The sequence below is a fragment of the Panthera leo genome, chromosome A2 (assembly GCF_018350215.1).
Source record: "Panthera leo isolate Ple1 chromosome A2, P.leo_Ple1_pat1.1, whole genome shotgun sequence".
Taxonomy (NCBI): domain Eukaryota; kingdom Metazoa; phylum Chordata; class Mammalia; order Carnivora; family Felidae; genus Panthera; species Panthera leo.
The window spans coordinates 53483337-53509392 of NC_056680.1; the positions used below are offsets into that span (position 1 = coordinate 53483337).

Consider the following 26056-nt stretch of genomic DNA (forward strand, 5'->3'; position numbering starts at 1 on the left):
TTACACAATATGCTACCACCTATGAAATAACTGCTAAGGGGTGCCTGTGTGGCTCAGTTGATTAAGTGTCCGACTTGGGCTCAGGTCATGATCTCACAGTTCATGAGTTTAAGCCCCGTGTTGGGCTCTGTGCTGATAGCTCAGAGCCTGGAGCCTGCTTCAGATTCTGTGTCTCCCTTCTCTCTGCCCCACCTCTGCCCCTGCTCACACTCTGTCTCTCTCTCTCTCTGAAAAATAAACATTTAAAAAATTTAAAAAAAACTGCTGAAAGCAATGTGAAGGTTATTTTGCCACTCTTCCTTTCTTTAAAGTATAGGGAAGGTTGATTGCACTGACGGCACCAACTTTAAGCTGTATTACAAAAAAAAATTTTTAATTAAATAAAAAATAAAAATAAAAAAAATAAAATAAAAGATGCTTTGTGGAGCACTGGACAATAGCGATAAAGTGCGCAGCTTTAGGGCCTTGATGTTCTCATCCAAAAGTAGAGGGCATGTACATTGAGAGGTGGCATAGAGGAGGCAGATTATCAAGCCTCTAATCCTAAGCACATGCCACTGCTGCTGAGCTGCAAGGTTGAGTTGAGCAGGATTTCAGGGTCACATCTGAGCACAGCAAGAGCACCGTGATCTGTCAGCATCCCCTTCCAGGGGTTGGGTTCACAGAGGGATGGCTAATGAGGCACGTGTTTGCCATTGCTGGTTGGGCAGGATTAGTGAACCTGTTAGATGTGCGATTTGGGGCTTCTTAAAATTGTCTTTGTCTTTGTTGCATTTTCAGTGTTTTTTTTTCCTTAAGGAAAAAAATTTGAACTAACAGAACGTCTTTGTTGTTACAGATATGAAGACAGACATGCCTATAATCACGTCAGAAAAGTAAGTCATGATGGCCTTGGCCAGAACTACAACTTAAATCAGATCTGTTTGTAGATAACCTTTTCCACTGTGGTAGTCCATGGCTTTTTTTTTTTCTTTTTGGTAGTGTATGTGTCCTTGAAAATTATGTCTGAACTTATTGTTGATCAAATTGAATTTGAAATGTATTGTTTACTTTTTTAAATAATCCTAAACCAAATATTTTGCCCTTCTAATTCCTTCCAAATTATGAACAATTACCCTGTAATGTATATGTCTTTAAGTGCTAAGATGCATACACTTATACACTTAGATCTAAAATTGGCCTCCTGCCCTGTCTTCTTTCCTTGCTCTACACTTGCAGGGTGACAGAAACGCTTTCACAGAGACTCTTCCTCATCCACTCACACAGCCACAATTCCTTCCTCTAGCTTTTCTTTACACTCTTCCCATTTCCTCCAAACTTTTCTCCCTGACCCCCCCTAACACATGCACTGCCTAGCTATCACTGTACATCCCACGATCCAGCCTACATACCACTCTCCTAGAGGTTCTTTCCTCACCACCACCCCACCCTTGGTTGAGGTCATTCCTCTGGCTCCCATGCAGTCTGCCTTGGCGTCCCTCCCTGTGCCGTCCATCACATACCTGGATTGAGACTATCGGTTCCTGGAGAGCAGAGACCATGCCGGATTCCTCCCTTCAGCCCCAACACTTAGTGGTCCCTTGGTAGGATTTTGTTGACTCAATATTCATGCATTTAAATCTTCATTGAGGGGCATCTGGGTAGCTCAGTCAGTTAGGCATCCAACTCTTGATTTCAGCTCAGGTCATAATCTCATGATTCATGAGTGTGTGCCCTGTGCTGGGCTCTGTGCTGACAGCTCAGAGCTTAGAGTCTGCTTGGGATCATTTGTCTCCCCCCAACCCCCACCCCTGCCCTGCTCACACACATGAGTACTTTCTTTCTCTCTCTCAAAAACAAACAAACTTGATAGATAGATAGATAGATAGATAGATAGATAGATCGATCGATAGATAGATAGATAAAGGCACCTGGGTAGCTCAGTTGGCTGAGTGTCCAACTTCAGCTCAGGTGATGCTCTCACAGTTCATGAGTTCGAGCCCCACATCAGGCTGTCTGTTGTCATCACAGAGCCCACTTCAGATCTTCTGTCCCCCTTTCCCTCTCTACCTCTCTCCTGTTTACACTCTGTCTCTCAAAAATAAACATTAAAAAAAATTTAGGGGTGCCTGTGTGGCTCAGTCGTTTAAGCATCTGACTCTTGATTTCAGCTTGGGTCATGATCTCATGGTTCGTGAGTTCAAGCCCCACATCGGGCCCCATGCTGACTCTGGCTCAAGCTTGCACTCTGTCTCAAAATAAATAAATTTTAAAATATATATATAAGAATTGTACTAATAAATAAATACTTAAAAAACATATAAATAAATAAATCCTCAGCATCCTTGAAGGGCAACTCAAAGTGCACCTCTTCTGTAAGCCTCCTAAAAATATCCATGCCCACGTTGATGTTTCATCTTGCTTCTAGCACATACTGGCAGAATCTGACAGCTCCTTTTTGGTTTCGTGCTCGGTAACCCCATGGCCAGAGGAGTGGCCAGGAGGCAGTGATACCGGGGAGATCTCAGTGGCTGCTCTGGCTATAACTGCAGGCAGGGGCTGGATGTCAGGTTCTAGTCCATGGGAGGGGCCTGCTAAGGACCCAGCAGAGCCCCCATCCCAGGAGTAGAGCCCCCATCCCAGTAGTAGCTGGCAGAAAAGCCGCAGTCAACATAAAACTCAGAAACAGAGCAGAAGCCTGACCCTCAGAACTGCATCCGGATCATGCTGGCAGTGAACATGGCATGGCATCAAGCCATTTTGAGTATGTGAGGTTCTGGGTGGGGGGAGATTGCCACCTGCCTGGGGTTCTCCCTTCATAAGCTCTGTAGTAATAACGTTCCAAGGATTTTATTGATCCTTGTAGTAGTTTCCTAGAGCTGCCATAACAAAGTACCACAAGCTCGGTGGCTTAAAAGAGCAGAAATGTATTCTCATACTTCTGGAGACCAGAAGTCCAAAATCAAGGTGTCACCTGGGGTGTGCTCTCTCGGAAGACTCTAGAGGATGATCCTTCCATCTTCCGTGTCTGGCCTTAGCTTCTGGTGGTAGCCAGCAATCTTTGGCCTTCTTTAACTTGAAGATGCATCCCTCCAGGTTCTTCCTTTATTTTCGCGTGGAGGTCCCCTTGTGTCTGTCTCTGTGTCTGTGTCCAAATTTCCTTCTTCCTTCAAGGATACCACTCAGTACCACTTCATCATAACTTGGTTACATCTGCGAAGGCCCTGTTTCCAGAGAAGGTCACATTCACAGGTGCCAGGGGCTAGGATTTAACCATATCTGACAACTCTGTCAGAAAATTATGCCCCCTTATCAATACTTGATTCATTATTTGGCCGTAATAATTACAGTCACAATCTAAATATTAAAAAAATACTAAATATTAAAAAAATGGCTTATTTTTATATTTTAGGTTAATTTTCCAGTTTAAATACTTGTTATAATTGTTTCTTTACTATTCCCTCTGAAACTCTGATCCATTTCTCTCTCTCTTTTTTTTTTTTTTTTTAACATTTATTTATTTTTGAGACAGAGAGAGACAGAGCATGAACAGGGGAGGAGCAGAGAGAGAGGGAGACACAGAATCTGAAACAGGCTCCAGGCTCTGAGCTGTCAGCATAGAGCCCGACGCAGGGCTCGAACTCACGGACCGTGAGATCATGACCTGAGCCAAAGTCGGACGCTTAACCGACCAAGCCACCCAGGCGCCCCTCTGATCCATTTCTCAAGTGCATTCACTCTGATTGGCCTTTACCTTCCGTGAAATCCTTTCTGGAGATGGGGATCAGGGCCTTCAGATAATGCCCAAGGAGACTGAAGTATGTTGGTTGTGTCCTTGAAGGACTAGCCCTGAGAGGGGTGCTGGTCTCCCCTCCTCTTTTGTGGTCCTTTATTCAGCCAGCATTTACTGCAGGTGCCTGTGTGTCAGGCATTGGCTAGGTGCTGCAGATAGAAGAGGAGGAAAAGATTCCGTCCCTGTTCTCAAGGGATTAAGTCTAGTGGGAGAGGAAGAGATGTAAGCAATTGCACTCTTCTGTGATAAATATGGTGATGTATTACCATCACCATTGTCATGGTCAGTGGGTACTGGTTGCTCCAGTAGTGCTGGTTCCCAGTCTGTATGCTTTACCTGACATCTCAGTTCATCTTCTCAAGAAGCCTTTGAGGTAGATGTACTTATTTCCGTCTCATACATGGGGAACCTAGAAACAGCTTGTCTGAGATTATGTCAGCTCAGACCAGGCAGTTGAGCTCCAGAGCCTCTGAGGAATTGACACATAGAACAGTACCGTAGTTGTACATGCTGGTGTTTCTTGGGTATACTCCACATACGAGGTACTCTACTATCTCTGAAGTCCTCACATCACCCCTGGAGGTAGGTCCTGTTGTTATCTGACAGGTGAGGAAGTGGAACCCGAGGAGGTTACGTAACTTGCTCAAGGGTAGTACTTAGACCTAAGCACACTGACTCAAAACCATTTTGCTGTGATCTTCCAGTAATAAATAGGCATTAATCAATAGGCGGTGGAGAAGGGTGTTCCATGCTAAAGAAAGAGGTGTGTTCAAAGAAATAGAAACAGAAAAAGCAGAGGTGTATTCACATGGTACACAATTTTCTGTAGTCTGGTGTCCCTAAACTGAGTCTGCTTTTCCCTAGCCTCATTGTTGCTTCTAATCATAGCTACCACCTTTTCCTCCTGCCGGTCTGCGCCTCATGTTTCCTCACTTTTACTTTTCACTTTTTTCTTCCTGCGGCCTCTCTAGCAGTGTTTGGGGGTAATCGCAGCAGGATTTGGCTTTTTAAGGTATTGCCAGCCAATGAGCCGACACCTGCTCTGTGACTCATAGGCCATATGTCTTAGTCATTTGTGTATCTGGCTGTTTTCATCACCAGTCTTACTCAGAGGCTTTCTTCCACATGCTTTTGCAGCCACTGTCTCACTTGAGCTTTCATAAATGAACATCTGAGGTCATTATGAGGCAGGAATGCAGGTGTGATTCTGGCCTCTTGCAGAAGAGCAAAGAGACAGAGAGGCTAAGTGGCTTAGCTCGGAATCACACAAAAGAACCAACTGCAGAACCCAGATCTAGTGCAGGGCTTGTTCCCACATGGCTGTCCCTGCTCTCAAAGAGCAGTTAATTAAGGTGTACATTTCCATTCATTAAAAATGTTATTTGTGGGGTGCGTGAGTGGCTCAGTCGGTTAAGCACCCAACTTCAGCTCAGGTCATGATCTCATGGTTCATGGGTTCAAGCCCCACATCAGGCTCTGTGCTGACAGGTCAGAGCCTGGAGCCTGCTTTGGGTTCTGTGTCTCCCTCTCTCTCTGTCCCTCCATCACTCGTGCTCTGTCTCTCTCAAAAAATAAACATTAAATGAAATTTTTTTAATATTATTTGTATTTCTTAATGTAATGTGAGTCAAAATGATTTTATTTTTTTCATATTTATTTTTGAGAGAGACAGAGCATGAACAGGGGAGGGGCAGGGAGAGAGGGAGACACAGAACCCGAAGCAGGCTCCAGTCTCTGACCTGTCAGCACAGAGCCCGACACAGGGCTTGAACTCACGAACTACGAGATCATGACCTGAGCTAAAGTCAGACATTTAACCGACTGAGCTACCCAGGCACCCCAAAATGATTTTTTTTTTAAATAAATGAGCCTCTATGAGGTAAGTGCAGTTAGTCCTGGTTTAAAGATGAGGAACTGGGCCTTACCACGGTTGTGTAGCTGGTACAAGAACATAATGGAATGAGAGTTTGAACCCATATTTGCCTTGACCACCGTACTGCAGAGAGCAGAGCAGTGGCCTGTGTGTGCTCTCTCTCTCAGTTAGAGATCTTTTGTTCAGAGGGGCAATTGCTGAACCTTTCTTTCAGTGATTCTTCCACATATTTTGAGTCAAGGAATTTGATGAAAGTTGTGGATCCCTTCCCAGAAAAGTACACATTGACACAAAAATTTGTGTTCAGATAAAGGAGATTCATAGACCACGAAGCTGATAAAGCCATTGCTGTAGGTGGTATGAAAAGCAAAGATTCTTTTTAGGTCTCTTGAATGAAAGTTCTTTTAACTGCTTGTAACCGTGGCCATGCTCTCCATGCAGGTGAGAAGACACCCTGCTGTTGTATGAGCAGCTACATTTTTTTAATTCTGATCATTAAAAGTAATACATAACACCCTTTATGTGGTTACCCCATTTTCTGGGTGGGGGAACAAGCATAGAGAAGTTAAGTAATTGACTTTGTCAAACAATTACAAGTGACGAAGTCAGGCTGAATGTGAAATGTGCAATACAGAGCTCATGCATGTAATCACGATGTCACCCTGCTTCTCAGGTGTGAAAATAGCTTTGCTAGGTTTTAACCTTTAAATCTAAGATACAATTCCCAATATGTAGGAAGGCATGTTCATCCCCATGTAGGATAAACAGGGTGTGGACAGCTGGGAGATTCTTCTGATGGGTCAGGGTTAAGCAGCCACAAATCTCTTAAATATAACAGCCCGCTTCCTTGTTCAATTGCGTGTGAGATGTAGCAGTTTATGACATATTCAGCTATCCTTACACAAAGCAAAATACTCAAGGTGAAGAGTAAAATTACCTGTCTTTCAACAAACCATGCCTTCTTAAGTGCTATCAGGCTAACAGCTGTAGAGGCAGAAAGTTGCCTTTAGCCCTTCTGATGATGAGATTTTCCAGTATGTCGGTCTGAGCCCACACGGAAGTGTTCCAGTGGCGTTGTCATGTGGTGACATCTCACTGGGACAGAACCCTGTTGTCTTACCTATGACTTTATGTAACTTGGGAAATGTTTGGGGGTTGCCTTTACATTTGAGGAACTAAGCAGGTATTTCCTCACCAAAATATGCTTCAGAAATTATTCTGAGAAAAAGGGCCCTTCCTGCTAGGATGCTTGGCTATATGTATAGCACCATAATCATTTCTTTTCCTATGTAGTGGAAACCTTAGTAGGTACTATGAAAACTATTTATTAAATTCTCATTTTGGAGCTCTCGGGTGGCTCAGTCGGTTAAGCATCTGACTCCTAATTTGGGCTCAGGTCATGATCACGTAGTTCGTGAGTTTGAGCCCCATGTCAGGCTCTGCACTGACAGTGCGAAGCCTGCTTGGGATTCTTTCTCTACTTCTGTCTCTGTGCACTCTCTCTCTCAAAATAAATAAATAAACTTAAAATCCTCATTTTTCACTCCAATACTGAACAAAAGCTCTTTACGTTGTGAGTGGGATATTTTTCAGAAAATATTGTGATATCCAAAATTGAGAATAATGTAAAAGAAATCCTGACAGATGACTCCCTATTCTCTTTATATTTACCTAAATCATTTGGCCTACCAGTTTTAAATTACATAAATTTTCATACTTCATTAAACTAGGGTCAATTTTTTTTTCAAATTGAGAAAAATAGGGGCGCCTGGGTGGTTCAGTCTTTTGAGCATCCAACTCTTGATTTTGGCTCACATGATGATCCCAGGGTCGTGGGATCGAGCCCCATGTTGAGCTCCATGCTGAGCAAGGAGCCTGCTTGAGATCTCTCCCTCCCTCCCTCCCTCTCCCCCCCCCTCTCTCTCTCTCCCCCCCTCCCCCCCCTCCCCCTCTCCTTCTCCCTCTCTCCCTTCTCCTTCTCCCCCTGTGCCCCTCTCCCCCACTCACACACTCGCTCACTCTCTTTCTCAAATAAAAAAAATTATTCGAAAACCAAAAAGTTAAATGAAGCTCTAATAATAAAAACAAAAATAACACGTGCTTATTAGAAATAATTAGAATAAGAAAGCACAAAAAAATTATAAAGAAAACATTTACCTATGGCCTGCCACTGAGAAAAACTGCTATAAACATTTCAGCATACTGCCTACCCATCTTTTTTGCATGCTGTGTTGTCTTTTGAATATTGAAATTCAAGTGTTACTTCATATGTGGAACTTGAGACACTTAAGAGAGTACCATGAAGGAAAGGAAGGGGAAAAAATTGTTTCAAAGAGAGAGGGAAGGAGGCAAACCATAAGAGACTCTTAAATACAGAGGACAAACTGAGGGTTGACGAGTGGGGTGGGTGCAGGGGAGAGGGGAAAATGGGAGATGGGCATTGAGGAGGGCATTTGTTGGGATGAGCACTGGGTGTTGTATTTAAACAATGAATCATGAGAATCTACCCCCAAAACCAAGTGCACATTGTATATACTGTATGTTAGCCAACTTGACAATAAATTAAAAAAAAAAAAAATTCAAGTGTTACTGACATTATTTCCCTTTTGCAGGTATCAGCGTAGTATAGAATGGGCCACAAAGCTCATGCAAAGACAGGGGCAGGATGAGAGTACAGTGCACAGAATCCTCAAGGATTACACAAAACCACTCGAGCACCCTGGTATAAAAAGGAATGAAGAATTTCAATGGCATGATGAGCTTAATTCTGAAACCATTCCCAAAATGGAAGGTATTGCAGATAAAGAGGAATTTTCTGTGATGAATGGGGGCTCGGAAAAGTCACTAGACCTGGAGGGTCCTAACGAGCAATCAGACCACCTACAAGAGAGCTCAGGGCCTGACCCACTGACTCCAGATGGCTTGGATGAACACTTAGTAGAGGTTGCCACACTGCAGCACTGCCCCCCACCCCACGTTCATTGCAGCAAAGATGTTCTCCCCCGGCGTGACACTCAGCCTGGGGACAGGAGTCCCCAAGTGGATCTCATCTGTGCCAGAGAGAGAGGGCCCAGTGATGAGTATGTGCTGGTAGAGGAAGATGTGTATCATGTGAGCGAGAAGGAATGTGCCCCACGTGAGGAAGTGAGTATAACTGGCCTTTGACAACATGGGTTCAAACTGTATGGATCCACTTATACATGGATTTTTTTTTTATATACAGTACAATAAATGTATTTTGTATATGATTTTCTTAATAACATTTTATTTTCTCTAGCTTACTTTATTGTACGAATACAGCATATAATACTTAAATATGCCTTAATGAGCTGTGTATGTTATTGGTAAGGTTTCCATTCAACAGTAGGTTATTAGTAGTTAGGTTTTGGGGGAGTCAAAAGTGATAACAGCTTTTCTATTACAGGACGTCAGCACCCTCAGCCCTGCATTGTTCAAGAAGAAAATCATTCACTTCCTCCAGTACCATCTATTTCTGGTCCATAGCAGATATGGGATGACCAGGGTGTCCCTTACTCGGAACTGGTAGCAAGCCCATATTAAGTACTCAGGGCATGTGAGAGGTGGTGAGACAGTCAGAATCCGCAGGCACTGCATCCCAGCCCTTGTGGCTCAGTAATTACGAGGGCTGTTTCTACTAAAACTTCAAGTCTGTGAATAACTTAATTTTTTTTTTTTAATGTATAAATTAAAGCAGCTGCAATAATATTCTTTCCCTTGGGTGGGATAAAAAGAAGTGTTGTGGTAAGTACATGTAGTCTTGAGTCTGGCTGTAGCAGAGGGTCTCGGGTATGGAAGTCAGCCAGCATAGGAGAAGCACTGGGAAGCAGACCCAGAGCCACTTCAATGATGGATGCACAGTCAGAGACAGATGCCCTGAAATGGTCTATAATAGCTAAAAATGAGAAAATCTAATGGCTAAGTAGTACGTGAAACACCATTTGAAGAAGTGCTATCTACGCTTCAGAATGAGATGGTGAAGTCTAATTAAGAACCTAGGCACACACTTGTGAGGTACAAGTCGGTGAAAAGGACATAAAACAGACCAACAAAAGGATCACAATTGCGGGAAAAATTCTTGGGGAAAAAAGAAATAAATGAAAATGTTAGTCGTAGAAAACCTAAAACTTATTTTTCTACATAATAGTAATAAAAATCTATATTTTTAACAGTATTAAGCCAATAAATGTGAATTGGGAAATTTATAAGAAGCATGTTTGTTTTAAAATGCAATCTGCTCTGTGTAACATGTAGTCCTTTCATTTGTTCTCTATGTATTTTCTTTCTTCTGTCTTCAGTTGGCACCAAAAAAGAGATTAATATGCAGAAGAAATCCATATCGGATCTTGGAGTATTTGCAACTTAGCCTAGAAGAGGTATGTTTCCTGCATGTTATTTTTTCAGCTCTTGGTCTCAGGGCCTGGGCAACCTGTAAATGCAGCCCACCTATAAATGCAATTCTGTCTGTAATTCAGCAAGTGAGTATTCAGTAACTGAATGTTATAAATCGGTCTTGAAATGACCATAGGCAGCTTCCAAAGTAGGCCTGCCTAAGTTTCACTCCTTAGCCTTCCTTTCATCAAGTCTAAGATTTTGGGGGTGGGGGACTTCCCTATATCATGAGATACTGTTTATGTACCATACCATTCACCCATTTAAAGTGTACAGTTCAGGGGTGCCTGGGTAGCTCAGTTGGCTAAGCCCCTGACTCTTGATCTTGATTCAGGTCATGGTCTTGCAGTTTGTGGGATCAAGCCCCGACATCGGGCTCTGCGCTGACATCACTAACAAGCCTGCTTGGGATTCTCTCTCCCTTCCTCCATATTCTAGATAGATAGATAGATAGAGTGTACAGTTCAGTGGTTTTCGGTATATTTGTGGAGTTTTGCCAGCTTTTAATAAGCTATATGATGCATGCTTTAAGTCATGTAATGACTGCTAATTACATAAATGGATTCTAGATATCTCCTTCTGTAGGATTACTAATACATGTTCTCTTAATGGAATAGCTGCATTCCCAAAAGTTGGCTTAAAAGTGACTCACTAAAACTTGCATCTGGGGCACCTGGGTGGCTCAGTCGGTCAAGCGTCCAACTTCAGCTCAGGTCATGATCTAGCAGTCTGTGAGTTCAAGCCCTGTGTCAGGCTCTGTGATGACAGCTCAGAGTCTGGAGCCTGCTTCGGATTCTGGGTCTCCCTCACTCTCTCTCTCTGCCCTCCCCTGCTCACACTCTGTTTTGCTCTCTCTCAAAAATAAACATTAAAAAAAATTTTTTTAAGTGCATCATAAATTTTTCCTCTGATTTAAAGTTCCTCTATGCTGTGTTCACCTGTTGTTCAGTCCCTCTTTGTTTGCTTATGTTTATACTGTTCACAGAAGTGTCCTTTCTGCCCTGGAAGATAGCACCCGTTCCTCGCACCCATGTGCCTCTTCCCCAAGAGCGCTCCTGCCTGTCTTGGGTAGCCTCAGCAGTGTCTAGCACCATTCTCAGGAAATGTGTGTTGAATGCATCCACATTGGTAACTTCATAGACATGTCCACAGAGAAATGATTGTGTCTCCATATTCTCTTGATTTCCTTGTCTGTACTTCCTTCCACACAGTGAAGCCAAAGGTACAGCCTTATGGACCAGGAAAGGATTTTTGGAATTATTTACTTCATCTCATTTTATATGAGATAGCTTAGTCTGTTGTCAAAGACAATAGCCACTAGGCACATGTGACTATTCTATTAAACTAATTAAAATGGAGCAAAATGCAGAATTCTGTTTCTCAGTTGCGCCAGCTACATTTCACACACTCAGCAGCTGCTTGTGGATGTAGCAACTGTATTGGATAGCACAGGTGTAGAACATCATCATCACAGAAAGTTCTGGACAGCACTGTGGATACCCATTCTCTAATCTGGTCCTTGATTTCTTCTCTGTAAAATGAGGGTTATATAGCATCTCACTCATAAGATGTTCTGGGAATTAACTACTGCTTGTGATGGGTTCAGCACAGTGCCTGATATATAGTAAAATGCTCAGTAAGTGTTACCGCATGCTATTCTTGTCATTATCATCATTATTAAGTTATTAAATTACTTGTAAATTATAATTAAATTACTTATAAAAGCTAGTTGGAATCTTTTCTTTTGCAGTCAATTTTGCAAAAATTTTCACTGGGTACTTCCTGTGTGCCAGGCACTGAGCTTAGTAGTAACAATACAGAAATAAACAGGCTATGACTCTGGTTCTAAAGGTAGCCCAGAAATAATTACATTCAGTGCAGTCTGTGGATGGTGCCAGTGTTGCTCCTCTAGTATCCTTTACCCAGGATGCTTAATAATTGATTACTAATTATAGCTGGGAAGACTTTACAATGTCGGTAGTATCCGTGGAGGTTAAAGGATAAATGGGGGATTGCCATTTGGACACTGGACAGCATGGGCTCTTTCTTGCAGCTCAGTCCTGGATGGCAATACAGGATGGCTAGACTGTGGAGGGCACATCTATAAGTATCTATCAGGAGTCTGTCTCTCTACCGGGTGGCACCAGGGCACTGCAGACAGCTGTGTCAGGGAAGGGTGAGGACCATAACAAGCATCAATAGGAGGGTGGGCCGGATAGTTGAGGCCAGGAGGAGCCAGGCAGTGTCTCTGCCCTGGGAGGCAGCAGCAGTAGGCAGAGAGCGTTAGGTGTCAGCTCACTGTCCCAGTAGGTGACCACTTGTATTCCGTTCGGTGCTTTTTACAAGAAAAGGGGCTGCTGTCCACTGCTGTCTCCCAAACACTCCCTGAAGAAAAGCAAGAGTGTTGGGAGGTAGGTGAGGTTGCTCTGTGTTCTTGGAAGCTGCTTGGTTCCAGAGGACATTCCAGAGAGGTGTTACAGTTTTCAGGGAGTGTGCAGTGAGACCTAGCTCTGCTTCTCAGTTCTGTTTTGGCAGATTTCCTATGAATGAATCACCCATGTTTGGTGCACCACTCTGCAGTTTAATGTGTTTCCATAAATGTCCTCAGGAACACGGGCGGCCCTTCTGTGGTGATTCAGAGGAGTTCTTTTTAGGGATTGAGAATGGTAATACCACAGCTGACTTAAAGATCTGCCTCTTAGAGATCTGTTACTGAGAACTGTTTTTCTGTTATAATGCTTTGGGCTCTAACTGGATTTAGTGATGTGACATTAAATCCTCATTAAACTCTTCCCTCCATTTTGCTCTGATAGTAAAAACTTACTAATGAGATCTCAAGGGACATACTCGCTCCCTCCCCTGACTTCCCCAGTCTGCTGATGATTTAATTCCAAGTAAAGCCAACTCAACTGAATTAAGATCCACTCCATCTGTAATAAGTACCTAAGAGCAGTTTGTGTACATTCATAAAAGCCGTTTATTTAGGCCAGTAAATATTAATGAGGCATTGGTTTCATCAGTTCTTAGAGAAACACTTGTTGACTGATAATGGAAAGTTTCTAAGGAACTTAAATTCTAACACATACCAGGAAGGAGTCTCTTGCTTAGCAAACAGAGGATTGAAATTTTCCAGGCTGTAATATCTAAATCGTTCCTTAAAAAGGAGGGAAAACGAAAATGAATTGAGCAGGTAGGTGCTTTGTGTAGCCTTTAAAATTTTTATAAGATTTAATCTCATTAAATCTTTTTTTTGAGTCCAATAATAATCATTGTATTCATTTTTTTAAATATGAAATTTATTCTCAAATTGATTTCCATACAACACCCAGTGCTCATCCCAACAGGTGCCCTCCTCAATACCCATCATCCACCCTCCCCTCCCTCCCACCCCCCATCAGCCCTCAGTTTGTTCCCAGTTTTTAAGAGTCTCTTATGTTTTGGCTCCCTCCCTCTCTAACCTCTTTTTTTTTTTCTTCCCCTCCCCCATGGGCTTCTGTTAAGTTTCTCAGGATCCACATAAGAGTGAAAACATACAGTATCTGTATTTCTCTGTATGACTTACTTCACTTAGCATAACACTCTCCAGTTCCATCCACGTTCCTACAAAAGGCCATATTTCATTCTTCCTCATTGCCAAGTAGTATTCCATTGTGTATATAAACCACAATTTCTTTATCCATTCATCAGTTGATGGACATTTAGGCTCTTTCCATAATTTGGCTATTGTTGAAAGTGCTGCTGTAAACATTGGGGTACAAGTGCCCCTTTGCATCAGCACTCCTGTATCCCTTGGGTCAATTCCTACCAGTGCTATTGCTGGGTCATAGGGTAGATCTATTTTTAATTTTTTGAGGAACCTCCACACTGTTTTCCAGAGCAGCTGCAACAGTTTGCATTCCCACCAACAGTGCAAGAGGGTTCCCGTTTCTCCACATCCTCACCAGCATCTATAGTCTCCTGATTTGTTCATTTTAGCCACTCTGACTGGCATGAGGTGGTATCTGAGTGTGGTTTTGATTTGTATTTCCCTGATGAGCGACGTTGAGCATCTTTTCATGTGTCAGTTGGCCATCTGGATGTCTTCTTTGGAAAAGTGTCTGCTCATGTCTTTTGCCCATTTCTTCACTGGATCATTTGTTTTTTGGGTGTTGAGTTGGATAAGTCCTTTATAGATTTTGGATACTAACCCTTTATCTGACATGTCATTTGCAAGTATCTTCTCCCATTCCATCAGTTGCCTTTTAGTTTTGTTGCTTGTTTCCTTTGCTATGCAGAAGCTTTTTATCTTGATAAGGTCCTGATAGTTCACTTTTGGTTTTGTTTCCCTTGCCTTGGGAGACATGTCAAGTAAGAAGTTGCTGTGGCCGAGGTCAAAGAGGTTGCTGCCTGTGTTCCCTGGGATTTAGATGGTTTCCTTTGTTATATTTAGGTCTTTCATCCATTTTGAGTTTTTTTATTTTATTTTATTTTTAATGTTTATTCATTTAAAAAAATTTTTTTAATGTTTATTTACTTTTGAGAGAGAGAGAAACAGCGTGCGAGTGGAGGAGGGGCAGAGAGAAGGAGATGCAGAATCTGAAGCAGGCTCCAGGCTCTGAGCTGTCAGCACAGAGCCCAACGCGGGACTTGAACCCACGAACCGCAAGACCATGACCTGAGCCAAAGTCGGACACTTAACTGACTGAGCCACCCAGGCACTCCAATATTTACTCATTTTTTGAGAGAGAAACAGAGTGTGAGCAGGGGAGGGAAGAGACAGAGGGAGACACAGAATCCGAAGCAGGCTCCAGACTCTGAGCTGTCAGCAGAGAGCCCAACATGGGGCACAGACTCACCAAACCATCAGCTCATGACCTGAGCTGAAGTTGGACACTTAACCAGCCAAGCCACTCAGGCGCCCCTATTTTGAGTTTATTTTTGTGTATGGTGTAAGAAAGTGGTCCAGGTTCATACTTCTGCATGTTGCTGTCCAGTTTTCCCAGCACCATTTGCTGAAGAGACTGTCTTTATTCCATTGGATACTCTTTTCCTGCTTTGTCGAAGAGTAGTTGGCCATACATTTGTGAGTCCATTTCTGAGTTCTCTATTTTGTTGCATTGATCTATGTGTCTGTTTTTGTGCCAGTACCACACTGTCTTGATAATTACAGCCTTGTAATACAGCTTGAAGTCTGGAATTGTGATGCTTCCAGCTTTGATTTTCTTTTTCAACATTACTTTGGCTATTCCAGGTCTTTTCTGGTTCCATACAAATTTTAGAATTGTTTGTTCTAGCTCTGTAAAGAATGCTGGTATTATTTTGATAGGGATTGCATTGAATGCATAGATTCCTTTGGGTAGTATCAACATTTTAACAATATTTGTTCTTCCAGTCCATGATCATGGAATGTTTTTCCATGTCTTTGTGTCTTCAGTTTCTTTCATAAGATTCCTGTAGTTTTCAGCATGCAGATCTTTTACCTCTTTGGTTAGGTTTATTCCCAGGTATTTTTTGGTTTTCAGTGCCATTGTAAATGGGATCAGTTTCTTGATTTCTGTTTCTACTGCTTCATTATTGGCGTCTATAAATGCAACTGATTTCTGTACATTGATTTTATATGCTGCAACTTTGCTGAATATATGTATCAGTTTTAGCAGTTTTTTGGTGGAGTCTTTCGGTTTTCCAAAAGAACATCATGTCATCTGTGAAGTGTGAAAGTTTAACGTCTTCCTTGCTGATTTGCTTGCTTTTTGTTTTTGTTGTCTGATTGCTGAGGCTAGGACTTCAAACACTATGTTGAACAACAATGAAGAAAGTGAACATCCCTGGCATGTTCCTGACCTTAGGGGGAAAGCTCTCAGTTTCCCCATTTGAAGATGATATTACCTGTGGGTCTTTCGTAGGTGGCCTTTATGATTTTGAGGTATGTTCCTTCTATCCCTCCTTTCTTGAGTTTTTTTTTTAATCAAGAAAGGATGCTGTATTTTGTCAAATGCTTTCTCTGCATCTATTGAGAGGATCATGTGGTTCTTACCTTTTTTTTTTTTTAACTAATGTGATGTATCACATTGATTGAATTGTGGATATTGAATCAACCATACAGCCCATCAATCCCAATTGATCATGGTGAATAATTCTTTTAATGCATTGTTGGCTTCACTTTGCTAGTATCTTGTTGAGAAGTTTTGCATCCATATTCATCAGAGAAATTGGTCTGTAGTTCTTTTCAGTGGGGTCTTTGTCTGATTTTGGAATCAAGGTAATTCTGGCCTCATAGAATAAGTTTGGAAGTTTTCCTTCCGTTTTTGTTTTTTGGAATAGCTTCAAAAAAATAGGTATTAACTCTTCTTTAATTGTTTGGTAGAATTTCCCTGGAAAGCCATCTGGCCCTGGACTCTTGTTTGTTGGAAGATTTTTGATTACTGATTCAATTTCCTTACTGGTTATGGGTCTCTTCAAATTTTCTTTTTCTTCCTGTGTCAGTTTTGGTAGTTTATATCTTTCTAGGAATTTGTCTGTTTCTTCCAGACTGCCCAATTTGTTGGGATATAATTGCTCATAATATTCTCCTATTATTGTTTGTATTTCTGCAGTGTTGGTTGTGATCTCTTCTCTTTCATTCATTATTTATTTATTTATTTGGGTCCTTTTCTTTTTGATAAATCTGGCTAGATGCTTATCAATTTTGTTAATTCTTTTGAAGAACCAGATCCTGGTTTCATTGCTCTGTTCTGTTTTTTTTTTTTTTTAATTTCAATATCACTGATTTCTGCTCTAATCTTTATGATTTCCCTTTTTCTGCTTGTTTTGGGCTTTATTTGCTGTCTTTTTCCAGCTCCTTTAGGAGTAAGGTTAGGTTGTGTATCTAAGACATTTCTTCCTTCTTTAGGAAGGCCTGGATTACTATAAATTTTCCTCTTATGACTGCCTTTGCTGCATCCCAGAGGTTTTGGACTGTCATGTTTTCATTTTAATTGGCTTCCATGTACTTTTTAATTTCTTTAATTTCTTAGTTAACCCATTCATTCTTTAGTAGGATGTTCTTTAGTCTCCAAGTATTCGTGGTCTTTCCAAATTTTTTCTTGTGGTTGATTTCAACTTTTATAGCGTTGTGGTCTAAAAATATGCATGATAGGATATTGATCTTTTTTACTTGTTGAGGGCTGATTTGTGACCCAGTATGTGATCCACTCTGGAGAATGTACCATGTGTACTTGAGAAGAATGTGTATTCTGCTGCTTCAGGGTGAAATGTTCTGAATATGTCTGTTACATCCATTTGGTCCAGTGTGCCATTCAAAGCCATTGTCTCCTTTTGATTTTCTGCTTAGATGATCTGTCCATTGTTGTACATAGGGTGTTAAAGTCCCCTACTATTATGGTATTATTTATCAATGAGTTCTTTATGTTTGTGATTAATTGATTTATATATTTGGGTGCTTTCAAGTTGGGGGCATAAATATTTGGAATTGTTAGGTCTTCTTGGTGGATAGACCCCTTCATTATGATACAATGTCCTTCTTCATCTCTTGTTACAGCCTTTGTTTTAAAATCTAGTTGGTCTGATATAAATATGGCTATTCTGGCTTTCTTTTGCCATCCAGTAGCATGATACATGGTTCTCCATCCCCTTATTCTCAATCTGCAGGTGTCTTTAGGTCTAAAATGAGTATGTGGTAGCCAGCATATAGATGAGTCTTGTGTTTTTTGATCCATTCTGATACCCTATGTGTTTTGATTGGAGCATTTAGTCCATTTACATTTCAAGTGATTATTGTGTTGCCTGTAGAATTGGTGTTTCTGGTGATGTTCTCTGGTCCTTTCTAGTCTTTGTTGCTTTTGGTCTTTTTGTTTTGTTTTTTCTCCGCTCAAAGAGTCCCCCTTAAAATTTCTTGCAGGGCTGGTTTAGTGGTCACGAACTCCTTTAGTTTTTGTTTGGGAATTTATCTTTCCTTCTATTTAAAAATTTTTTTTAAAACATTTTATTTATTTTTGAGACAGAGAGAGAGAAAGCTTGAACAGGGGAGGGTCAGAGAAAGAGGGAGACACAGAATCTGAAACAGGCTCCAGGCTCTGAGCTGTCAGCACAGAGCCCGACGCAGGGCTCGAACCCATGGACTGCGAGATCATGACCTGAGCCGAAGTCGGACGCTTAACTGACTGAGCCACCCAGGTGCCCCTTTCCTTCTATTTTAAATGACAGCTTGCTATAAAGAATTCTTGGCTGCATATTTTTCTGATTCAGCACATGATCCTCACAATAGATGCAGAGAAAGCATTTGACAAAATACAGCATCCTTTCTTGATAAAAACCTGCCACTCCTTTCTGGCTGGGGACTGTATCTCGGTTGCCACACTACATAAGAGGGCCCTCCTCATCTGTGCCAGGTGGCAGCAGCAGCATAATGTTTGTCGTTTGGTTGTAAATGAATCTCCCATCCTCATATTTATACAGAAAGTAACCCGGTTTTACTAATAGCCACCATTTAGCCACTAGTACACAGCAATTTTGCATAAGTCTATTCAGGTGTAAACATGAATCCTTTTCTCCTCTACGAGTAGAGTGAAAAACAGGGTCTATTTGGTGGTATCCATGTTTGGCATTGTCTTAACTGTTATCACTTTTGCAGCACCTGGCTGGCTCAGTCAGTAGTCAGGGTTGGAAGTTTAAACCCCATGTTCAGTGTAAGGTTACTCAAAAAGATAAACTTTTTTAAAAAACTATTTTTATTTCCAAGTATGATTTTACTCAACTAGAGCTGACTTTCCTTGCTTTTCCTCCTGCCTCCTCATACAAGTAAAACATGTTACTTTATAATGGGAGTGCCTGGGTGGCTTAGTCAGTTAAACATCCGACCAGCTCAGGTCCTGATCTCGCGGTTCATGAGTTAGAGCTTCCCATCAGGTTCTGCTGTCAGCAAAAGAGCCTGCTTCAGATCCTCTGTCCTCTCTCTCTCTGCCCTTCCCCCACTCATGCTTTTCCCCCCTCTCTTTCTCAAAAATAAACAAACATTTGGCGGGGGGAAAAAAGTTACCATATAATGAAGTTCATGGAAAGATAGGGATTACTTAATAGGAAATCACTTTACTGCATGGGTGACTAAAAAACTCATGTTTTGTTATGCAAGCCAAATCTGCACTGCCTACTTTTCACATATTTCCATATATTTCTTTCTGTAAATTTTTTTCTCAGCTTAATATGGTTATTTAATTTTACAGAGGAAATCTAATGAGCAAAAGTTGCTGTTGTTACAGCTATTTACATCATTTTCCAGTTTAGCTATGTGATTTTTCAGGGGAAAAATACATGGAAATATCATACAAATGCTTTTTTAATTGATTTTTAACCAATTTGTGACTTTTATATTTTCTTAGATGTTTTTTAAATCCTTGAAATTTGCATGAATCATTTATGTTAAAAATTTGTCACCATTGTGAAGATGATTTAAGGATGTTAGTTTGTACTTGAGGCAAAGAGAAATCAGTCTGTAAAATAACTTCTCAAGAATGTGGGACAGTTTCTAATGAGCATTTTCTGCTTGCTCTGTTTTTAGGCCTTTTTCCTGGTCTATGCTCTAGGATGTCTAAGCATCTACTATGAGAAGGTAAGATGTCTTATTTAGATACAGTCCACTTAAAATTTTCCTGGTGCCTCAGTGGCTCAATTGGTTAGGCGTCCAACTTTGGCTCAGTTCATGATCTCATGGTTCATGGGTTTGAGCCCTGTGTGGGCTCTGTGCTGACAGGTCAGAGCCTGGAGCCTGCTTCAGATTCTGTGTCTTCCTCTCTCTCTGCCCCTCTCCTGCTTGCTCGCTCTTTCTCTCTCTCTCAAAAATAAACATTAAAAAATTAAAAAAAATATTTTTTCCTGGTGTTGAAAGCAGCTTGTAGTAATTTTCACATTGCTGTAATACAAACGTGCCTACTTTCACCCAGTAAAATTGGATCAGATTTTTTTTTCTACATTTGGGCTTTGGGTCCTGAATTGGGACTATTAAGGCAAAAGCCAGCTTTGACTCTTTTAGATTCGATTTCATTCCCAGAGACTAGGAGAAGATCAAGATCTTAAATAATGATCAGGAAATCTGTGTCAGAAAAGTACTAAAAATTAGCAACAAAAGTTGAAACTGTCCGTGTTTAGCACTTACTTCGGTAAAAGCTGTGTGTTGGGTACCTTACCTGCAGTACCTAATCCTTGCCTCTGCCTGGTAAGAATTCTACAGATAAGGTAACTGAAGCTCAAAGGAAGTAAGTAACTCACCCAAGGTCACACAGCTAGTCTGGTTAGAACTAATAATTGAAGCTATGTCAAGGTATTCCCAAAGCCGTGATTCTATACTGTAGCCTGCTGCCCTTAGAAAGTCCCACAAGAAGCTGGTACCACGGCTTACCTTCTGGTGGAGGCATTGGAGGCTGGGCGCACAGACAGAAGGGGAGACTTCACTGGACACTTCTATGCATGTGAATATAATACCTATTCAAAATCATTCAAATGAAATTAAAATTAAAAAGAGAAAGGTAAGCAGAATAATAGACAGAGACAGTATATTTTGTTCTGTACCTGGGAGTGCATAATTTTATCATTCTTCAAATTCTAATTATATAAATTCTTTTCACGACTATTCCAGTGGTTTGGAAACAGATGTCGGCTGATGGGTGATTCATTTTCTCAGGTGGTGGCCATTCTTAGCCCACCTTTGCCTCCTCTCCTGGGCCTTAGCCAAAATCTGCCAGAACATTCCACTGCTACATAGAATCCTCAGCCTCTGAAACTTGATGGGCTAGCCATATCGAAAGTTCAACCTTCCCTGAAAAGACTCTTTCTTGTTAGAGGAGGGCCAACTGTTTCCTTGCGTTAGGACTGAAAGGCCACGCATAGGGGCGCCTGGGTGGTTCAGTTGTCAAGCATCTGACTTTGGCTCAGGTCATGATCTCATGGTTCATGAGTTTGAGTCCCACATTGGGTGAGCTCATGCCCCGCTTCTGGTGAACATCAGCCCTGCTTTGAGCAAAACATGAGCACTGCTTCAGGTGAGCCCTGCTTCTCTTTCTCCCTCCCTCCCTCTCTTTCTCCCTCCCTCCCTCTCTCCCTCCCCCTCCCTCTCCCCCTCCTAGGATTCTCTCTCTCTGCCCTTTGCTCATTTGCGTTCTCTCTCTCCCTCAAAAGTAAATACATAAAATAAAAAATAAAGGCCACATATGTATGGATTTTCTATCTTAGGAATAACTGCAAAAAAAAAGAATAAGGAAAGGAAAAAAACCTGTAGCTCATATTTATGGATTTTAAATCTTAGGCTGAGACAAACTGAGCAAGTCTCATTGACTGAGCCCTAAACCATCCAAAAAATTGAATGTTCTCTGAACCAAGCCATTCTTGGTCTCTTCACATCCTCCATTAGGAACAAAATGCCCTTTGAAGCTGTTGGATTGCTCATTTGTGCCATGAGATAACCCACCCTCCAGTTTCAAGGACTAAATGAAGCGTCTTTTTTTTTTAAGCTTTTACAAAATTACATTTTGGCTTTTCTGAATGTGGCCTGACATACAGTAGCTACTCTCTTGGGTCTGTGAAATGTTTGTAACATGCTGCCTTGTGGCTTTGGTGGACTTGTCACACTCGAGCTCGCGGCACGCACTCATCCTTCTGCCCAGAGTGTTCTTCCACAGCCACCCCACCTGCCCCAATTTTCCCACCATCCCCTTCCATTCGGCTACTTCCTCCTCATCTCAGATGTTGCTGTCTCAGGGCAGCCTTTCCCAGGTCCTCCAGACCAGTGCTCTCTGACAGAAGTAAACACAAGCCTCAGATGGGAGCCATGTGGGTCCTTTTTAAAATTTTCTAGTAGCCACTAGAAAAAAAGGGGCGCCTGGGTGGATAAGTCGGTTGAGCATCCAACTCTTGGTTTCTGCTCAGGTCATGATCTCTGGGTCATGGGATTAAGCATGGAACCACTCTGAGCACAGAGCCTGCTCGAGATTTTCTCTCTCTCCCTTTCTCCCCACTCCCTTTCTCTCTCTCCCTCCCCCTTCCCCTCTCCCTGCCTCTGCCCCTCTGCCAGCTCACATGTGCACATGTTTTCTCTGTCTCATAAAAATAAGGGTGGGGGGGGAGGTAAAAGAAAAAAGGTGAAACTAATTTATATTATTTGCAAGATTTGTTTAACTCAACATTTCCAAACTTACTGAGATAGTTTACTTTCTTGTTTTCCTACCAAGTCTTTGAAATTCAATGTGTATTTTCCCCTTGAGGCACATCTCCCTTCGGGCCTATGTCTGATGCTGCCATACTGGACAGCATGGGCCTAGATCTTCTGTTAAGTCCCTCCGTTGTGGGTACCGTGTTTCCTGCTTCCACTCCGCACTTAGTGTAGATGTCCGTTCACTGGCTGAATGATGAGTGAACACATACATAATCATGCCCCTCTTTTTTTTTTTTTTTTTTTTTTTTTTTTTTTTTTTTTTTTAATATTAGGAGCCTTTAACAATCCTGAAGCTCTGGAAAGCTTTCCCTATAGTTCAGCCCACATTCAGGACTACGTACATGGCATACCATTACTTCCGAAGCAAGGGCTGGGTTCCCAAAGTGGGACTGAAGTATGGGACAGATTTACGTAAGTAATTCTTGACTCGGTAGGTGCGAGAACCAAGGTTCGCAGCAGATCCCAGGGTGAAAACTGAATTGGTTATATGTACTGTTGCTCATTTTTTTCTAAGATGATGCTTTCCTTCTGGCTTAGGTAAGAATATTTGGATTGAAGTGGAGGGTTTGTCCAGGAAGAGTGGAAAGGAAGTCTAAGGGGCAAGCCCGGGATAGAAGCCTGGAGGCCTAAGTGTTCAGGTTTTTTTCTCTCACCACTCTGTAATCTGAGAAGAGAGTTTTACAGCTCTGCCCCCTCCTCTCATTAGCCACTCACGCCTATGATTTGGGGAGTCCCTCATCCTCTAGGCCTCCATTGTCACATCTAGCAAATGAGAATAATCACAGAATTAGAAGAATAATCACAGCTACCATTTGTTGAGCATCTACTATGTGTCAAACATTTTAAAATTCATTATCTCATTTAATCCCTAAAGCAGCAAAGGATACTCTTATTATTCTAATTTTTCCGATAGAGAGACTGCAGTTGTGAGAGAATGGGTCATTTGCCCCTAATAGTTTCCAGGACCAGTTACTTACGGAGCTGGGCTTTTTCTGGAGCCCAGGCCCTTAGAAACTGCATCTTCTTATCTTAAAGTAAGGCTTTTGGACCAGATGAGCACTTCATTCAACAGATCATTACGGAGACTCTTCTGTGAGCCAGGTCTTGTTAGGTACCAGGAAGACAGAGGTGAATGAGACAAACACAGAGCTGCCTTGATGGAGCTGCGTACATTCTGGCTGGGGAGATCAATAAGCAAACAAGTAAATATATAATCTAATTTCAGGGACTATTAAATACTAAGAAAAATAAAACATAGTAGAGGGATAGAAAGTCAGGAAAGTTAGGAAAAGGCTCTGAAAAGATGTGATCAAAACAAGCAAAATGTGACCACAGTAGGGAACAGGCTACTTGAGAATCTGGAGAAATACATGGTAGGCCCAATGTGAACAGCAAGTGCAAAGGCCCTGAGGCAGGAATGAGCTCAGTTTCAGGAACAACATAAAAACAGGGTGTCTAGAACTTAGAGATCCCAGGGGAAGAGCAAAGAACATGGTAGGCACAGAGTGAATAGCAAGCACAAAGGCCCTGAGGCAGGGAAGTCTCAGGAACAGCATAAAGGTAGTGTATCTAGTACTTAGAGATCCCGGGGGAGAGTTACATGAGGTGATGTCTGCAAATTAAGCTTGGGCAGATTATGTAGGGCCCGGTTGTTATTCTGGTGATTAGAAGTCTTGGGAGAGTTTGAGCAAAGGAGTGACTTAAATGAATAGAACTCTCTGTCTCCTCTGTTACTGGTAGACTGTGGGATGGGGGGCAGGGGGCAAAAATGGAAGCAGATAGACTTTGTTAGGGAAGCTGAGCCCAACCAACCCTGCAGACAGAATGGATGTAGGAGTTTCATTTAAGAGGAATCAGGGATAATGCTTACATACATGGATTCATATTTTAGACATATTAAGTAAGTCCAGTGGAGATACTGTAAAATAGATGATTCTAGAGCATAGGACAGCCTTCAGATAAAAATTTAGAGTTGTCGTTGTGTAAGTGGCTCCCAAAGCCACAGGCCCGGGTCAGTGGGCATAAATCCTAGGGTCCGTGCCCAGCACTAGTGTCACTGCCAAGACCCTCAAACTCATTTTCCTCACCTCCCAAGTGAGGGTGCTTCCTGGATGCTTTTCAGAATTACTTGTGAGGTTCAGACAAAAAATGGCAATATATTTGAAAGGTCTTCTAAGAAGTCACGGCCCCTGAGGTCTTTTGACCTGTGTCATATGGTCCTTCCAAATGCTTTGAGCCTTTTTAAATACCCAAAGAAAGCCAATTCATTCTTTTAAATCTTTAAATGCTCTAAACTGTGCTTAACCTGGAATCATAGGATAGTCTTCAGGAAACCCCAGCACAATATAAAATACTGTGTTTTAGATTGGTGTGTTGTTATGGGTCAAGAGTCTGAACCTTTCACTAAATTCTCAAGCGGGGAGGGAACATGTCTGCAGTTCAAAATAAAGGTTGAGAATTTCCTATTCCTCTAAGATAAATGATTCCTTTTGTTTGTTCCACGGCTGGATTTCAGGTACAGATATCCTAACTCAGGGTTACCACACGAATGATCAGGATTAGCTTGAGATTAGTTTGCTAGGTTTCCATGTAATTGTGTTGGCCACAGTTCACGATGTTTAAATAAGTTATGTGCCCATTTTCCTTCCTTGGCTTCCTGCCCTGTTCTTCTTTTCATACTCCTGTAAGAGTAGCCACTCAGTGTAAACACTTGGCAGGTCTTCTTCAGCTTTTTCGTTGTAGGAGTGAAACTTGAATTAGAACTTTCCAGTCAAGAAGTCTGCAGGGACACATTGAGAAGTGGCAGGGGGCTAGTAAAGAGAGCTCTTTGGGTTCATAGCCAGCTCTGCCTCTTTACTGTGTGACCTCAAGCAAATTACTTCTCTCTGAGTTTCCATTTGCTCATCATATAACATGGATAACACCATAACGTACACACACACACACACACACACACATTTAAAACATCTTCATAAAAACTAAAATAAAAAGTTGCAGGGGACAGGAGCCTATGTTGAGTGCCTTCTAAGCATACCTTATCTCATGTATTTTCAATACTAAGCCATATTTTTGAATGAAGAGTAATTTTAAAACCAAAACTGCCTTATGGGGATGGTTTTTTAAAAGAAATGAAACAACTGCTATTTTCCAACTCCCCAGAGGCCTTTGCCACAGCTGGGTCATATCATGTAACTTCAGGCTGCTTGTATAATTAATTTGAGACCAGGTCTCTGGCCCAGCAGCAACATGAAGGGTGTCTTCACATTTCCTGCTTTAGCAGAGGTTCACAAGCAGTGCTAGCCTGGGATAAGAGGAACAGCTTGCTGGGGTGCCTGGCTGGCTCAGTTGGGAGAGCATGTGACTCTTGATCTTGGGGATGTGAGTTCAAGCCCCACATTGGGTATAGAGATTACTTAAAATCTTTAAAAAAAAAAAAAAAAAAAGAAGAAGGAAAGAAAAAGAAAAAGTAGGGTTGCCTGAGTGGCTCTGTTGTTGAAGCATCTGACTCTTGATTTCAGCTCAGGTCATGATCTCACAGTTGTGATATCTAGCCTTCTCTCTCTGTCTCTCTGCCCCTCACCCCCTCACTCATGCACACATGCTCACTCGCTTGCTCTCTCTGTGTCTTTCTCTCTCAAAAACAAAAAAACCCACAAAATTTAAAAAGAGGAACGGTTTCCTAAACTTTACCTCTTCTCTGGGCACAGTTCCTCGGTGGCTGCTGTTTTTTAGCAATATTATTTTGAGGGTTGATGACCTAATCACACATACCCTAGAACTGCCAAGACAGGTTAAACCCAGGACATCCTCTCTTGACCATTGT

The 26056-nt window shown here is 41.8% G+C and overlaps 1 protein-coding gene across 3 annotated transcripts in view; it reads left to right on the plus strand.

The window, feature by feature from the left end:
• TSEN2 (tRNA splicing endonuclease subunit 2) overlaps window positions 1-26056 on the plus strand; it is a 51909-nt gene that overhangs the window by 13670 nt on the left and 12183 nt on the right. For all 3 annotated transcript variants that reach the window (XR_006195404.1, XM_042911111.1, XM_042911121.1), the window contains exons 4-8: window positions 839-875; window positions 8258-8789; window positions 9962-10039; window positions 19588-19638; window positions 22506-22644. Coding sequence is in view for 2 of the 3 variants with exons in the window: in XM_042911111.1 (XP_042767045.1) it covers window positions 839-875; window positions 8258-8789; window positions 9962-10039; window positions 19588-19638; window positions 22506-22644 (837 nt within the window). In the remaining variant the exon portion in view is untranslated. The remainder of the gene's footprint in view (window positions 1-838; window positions 876-8257; window positions 8790-9961; window positions 10040-19587; window positions 19639-22505; window positions 22645-26056) is intronic.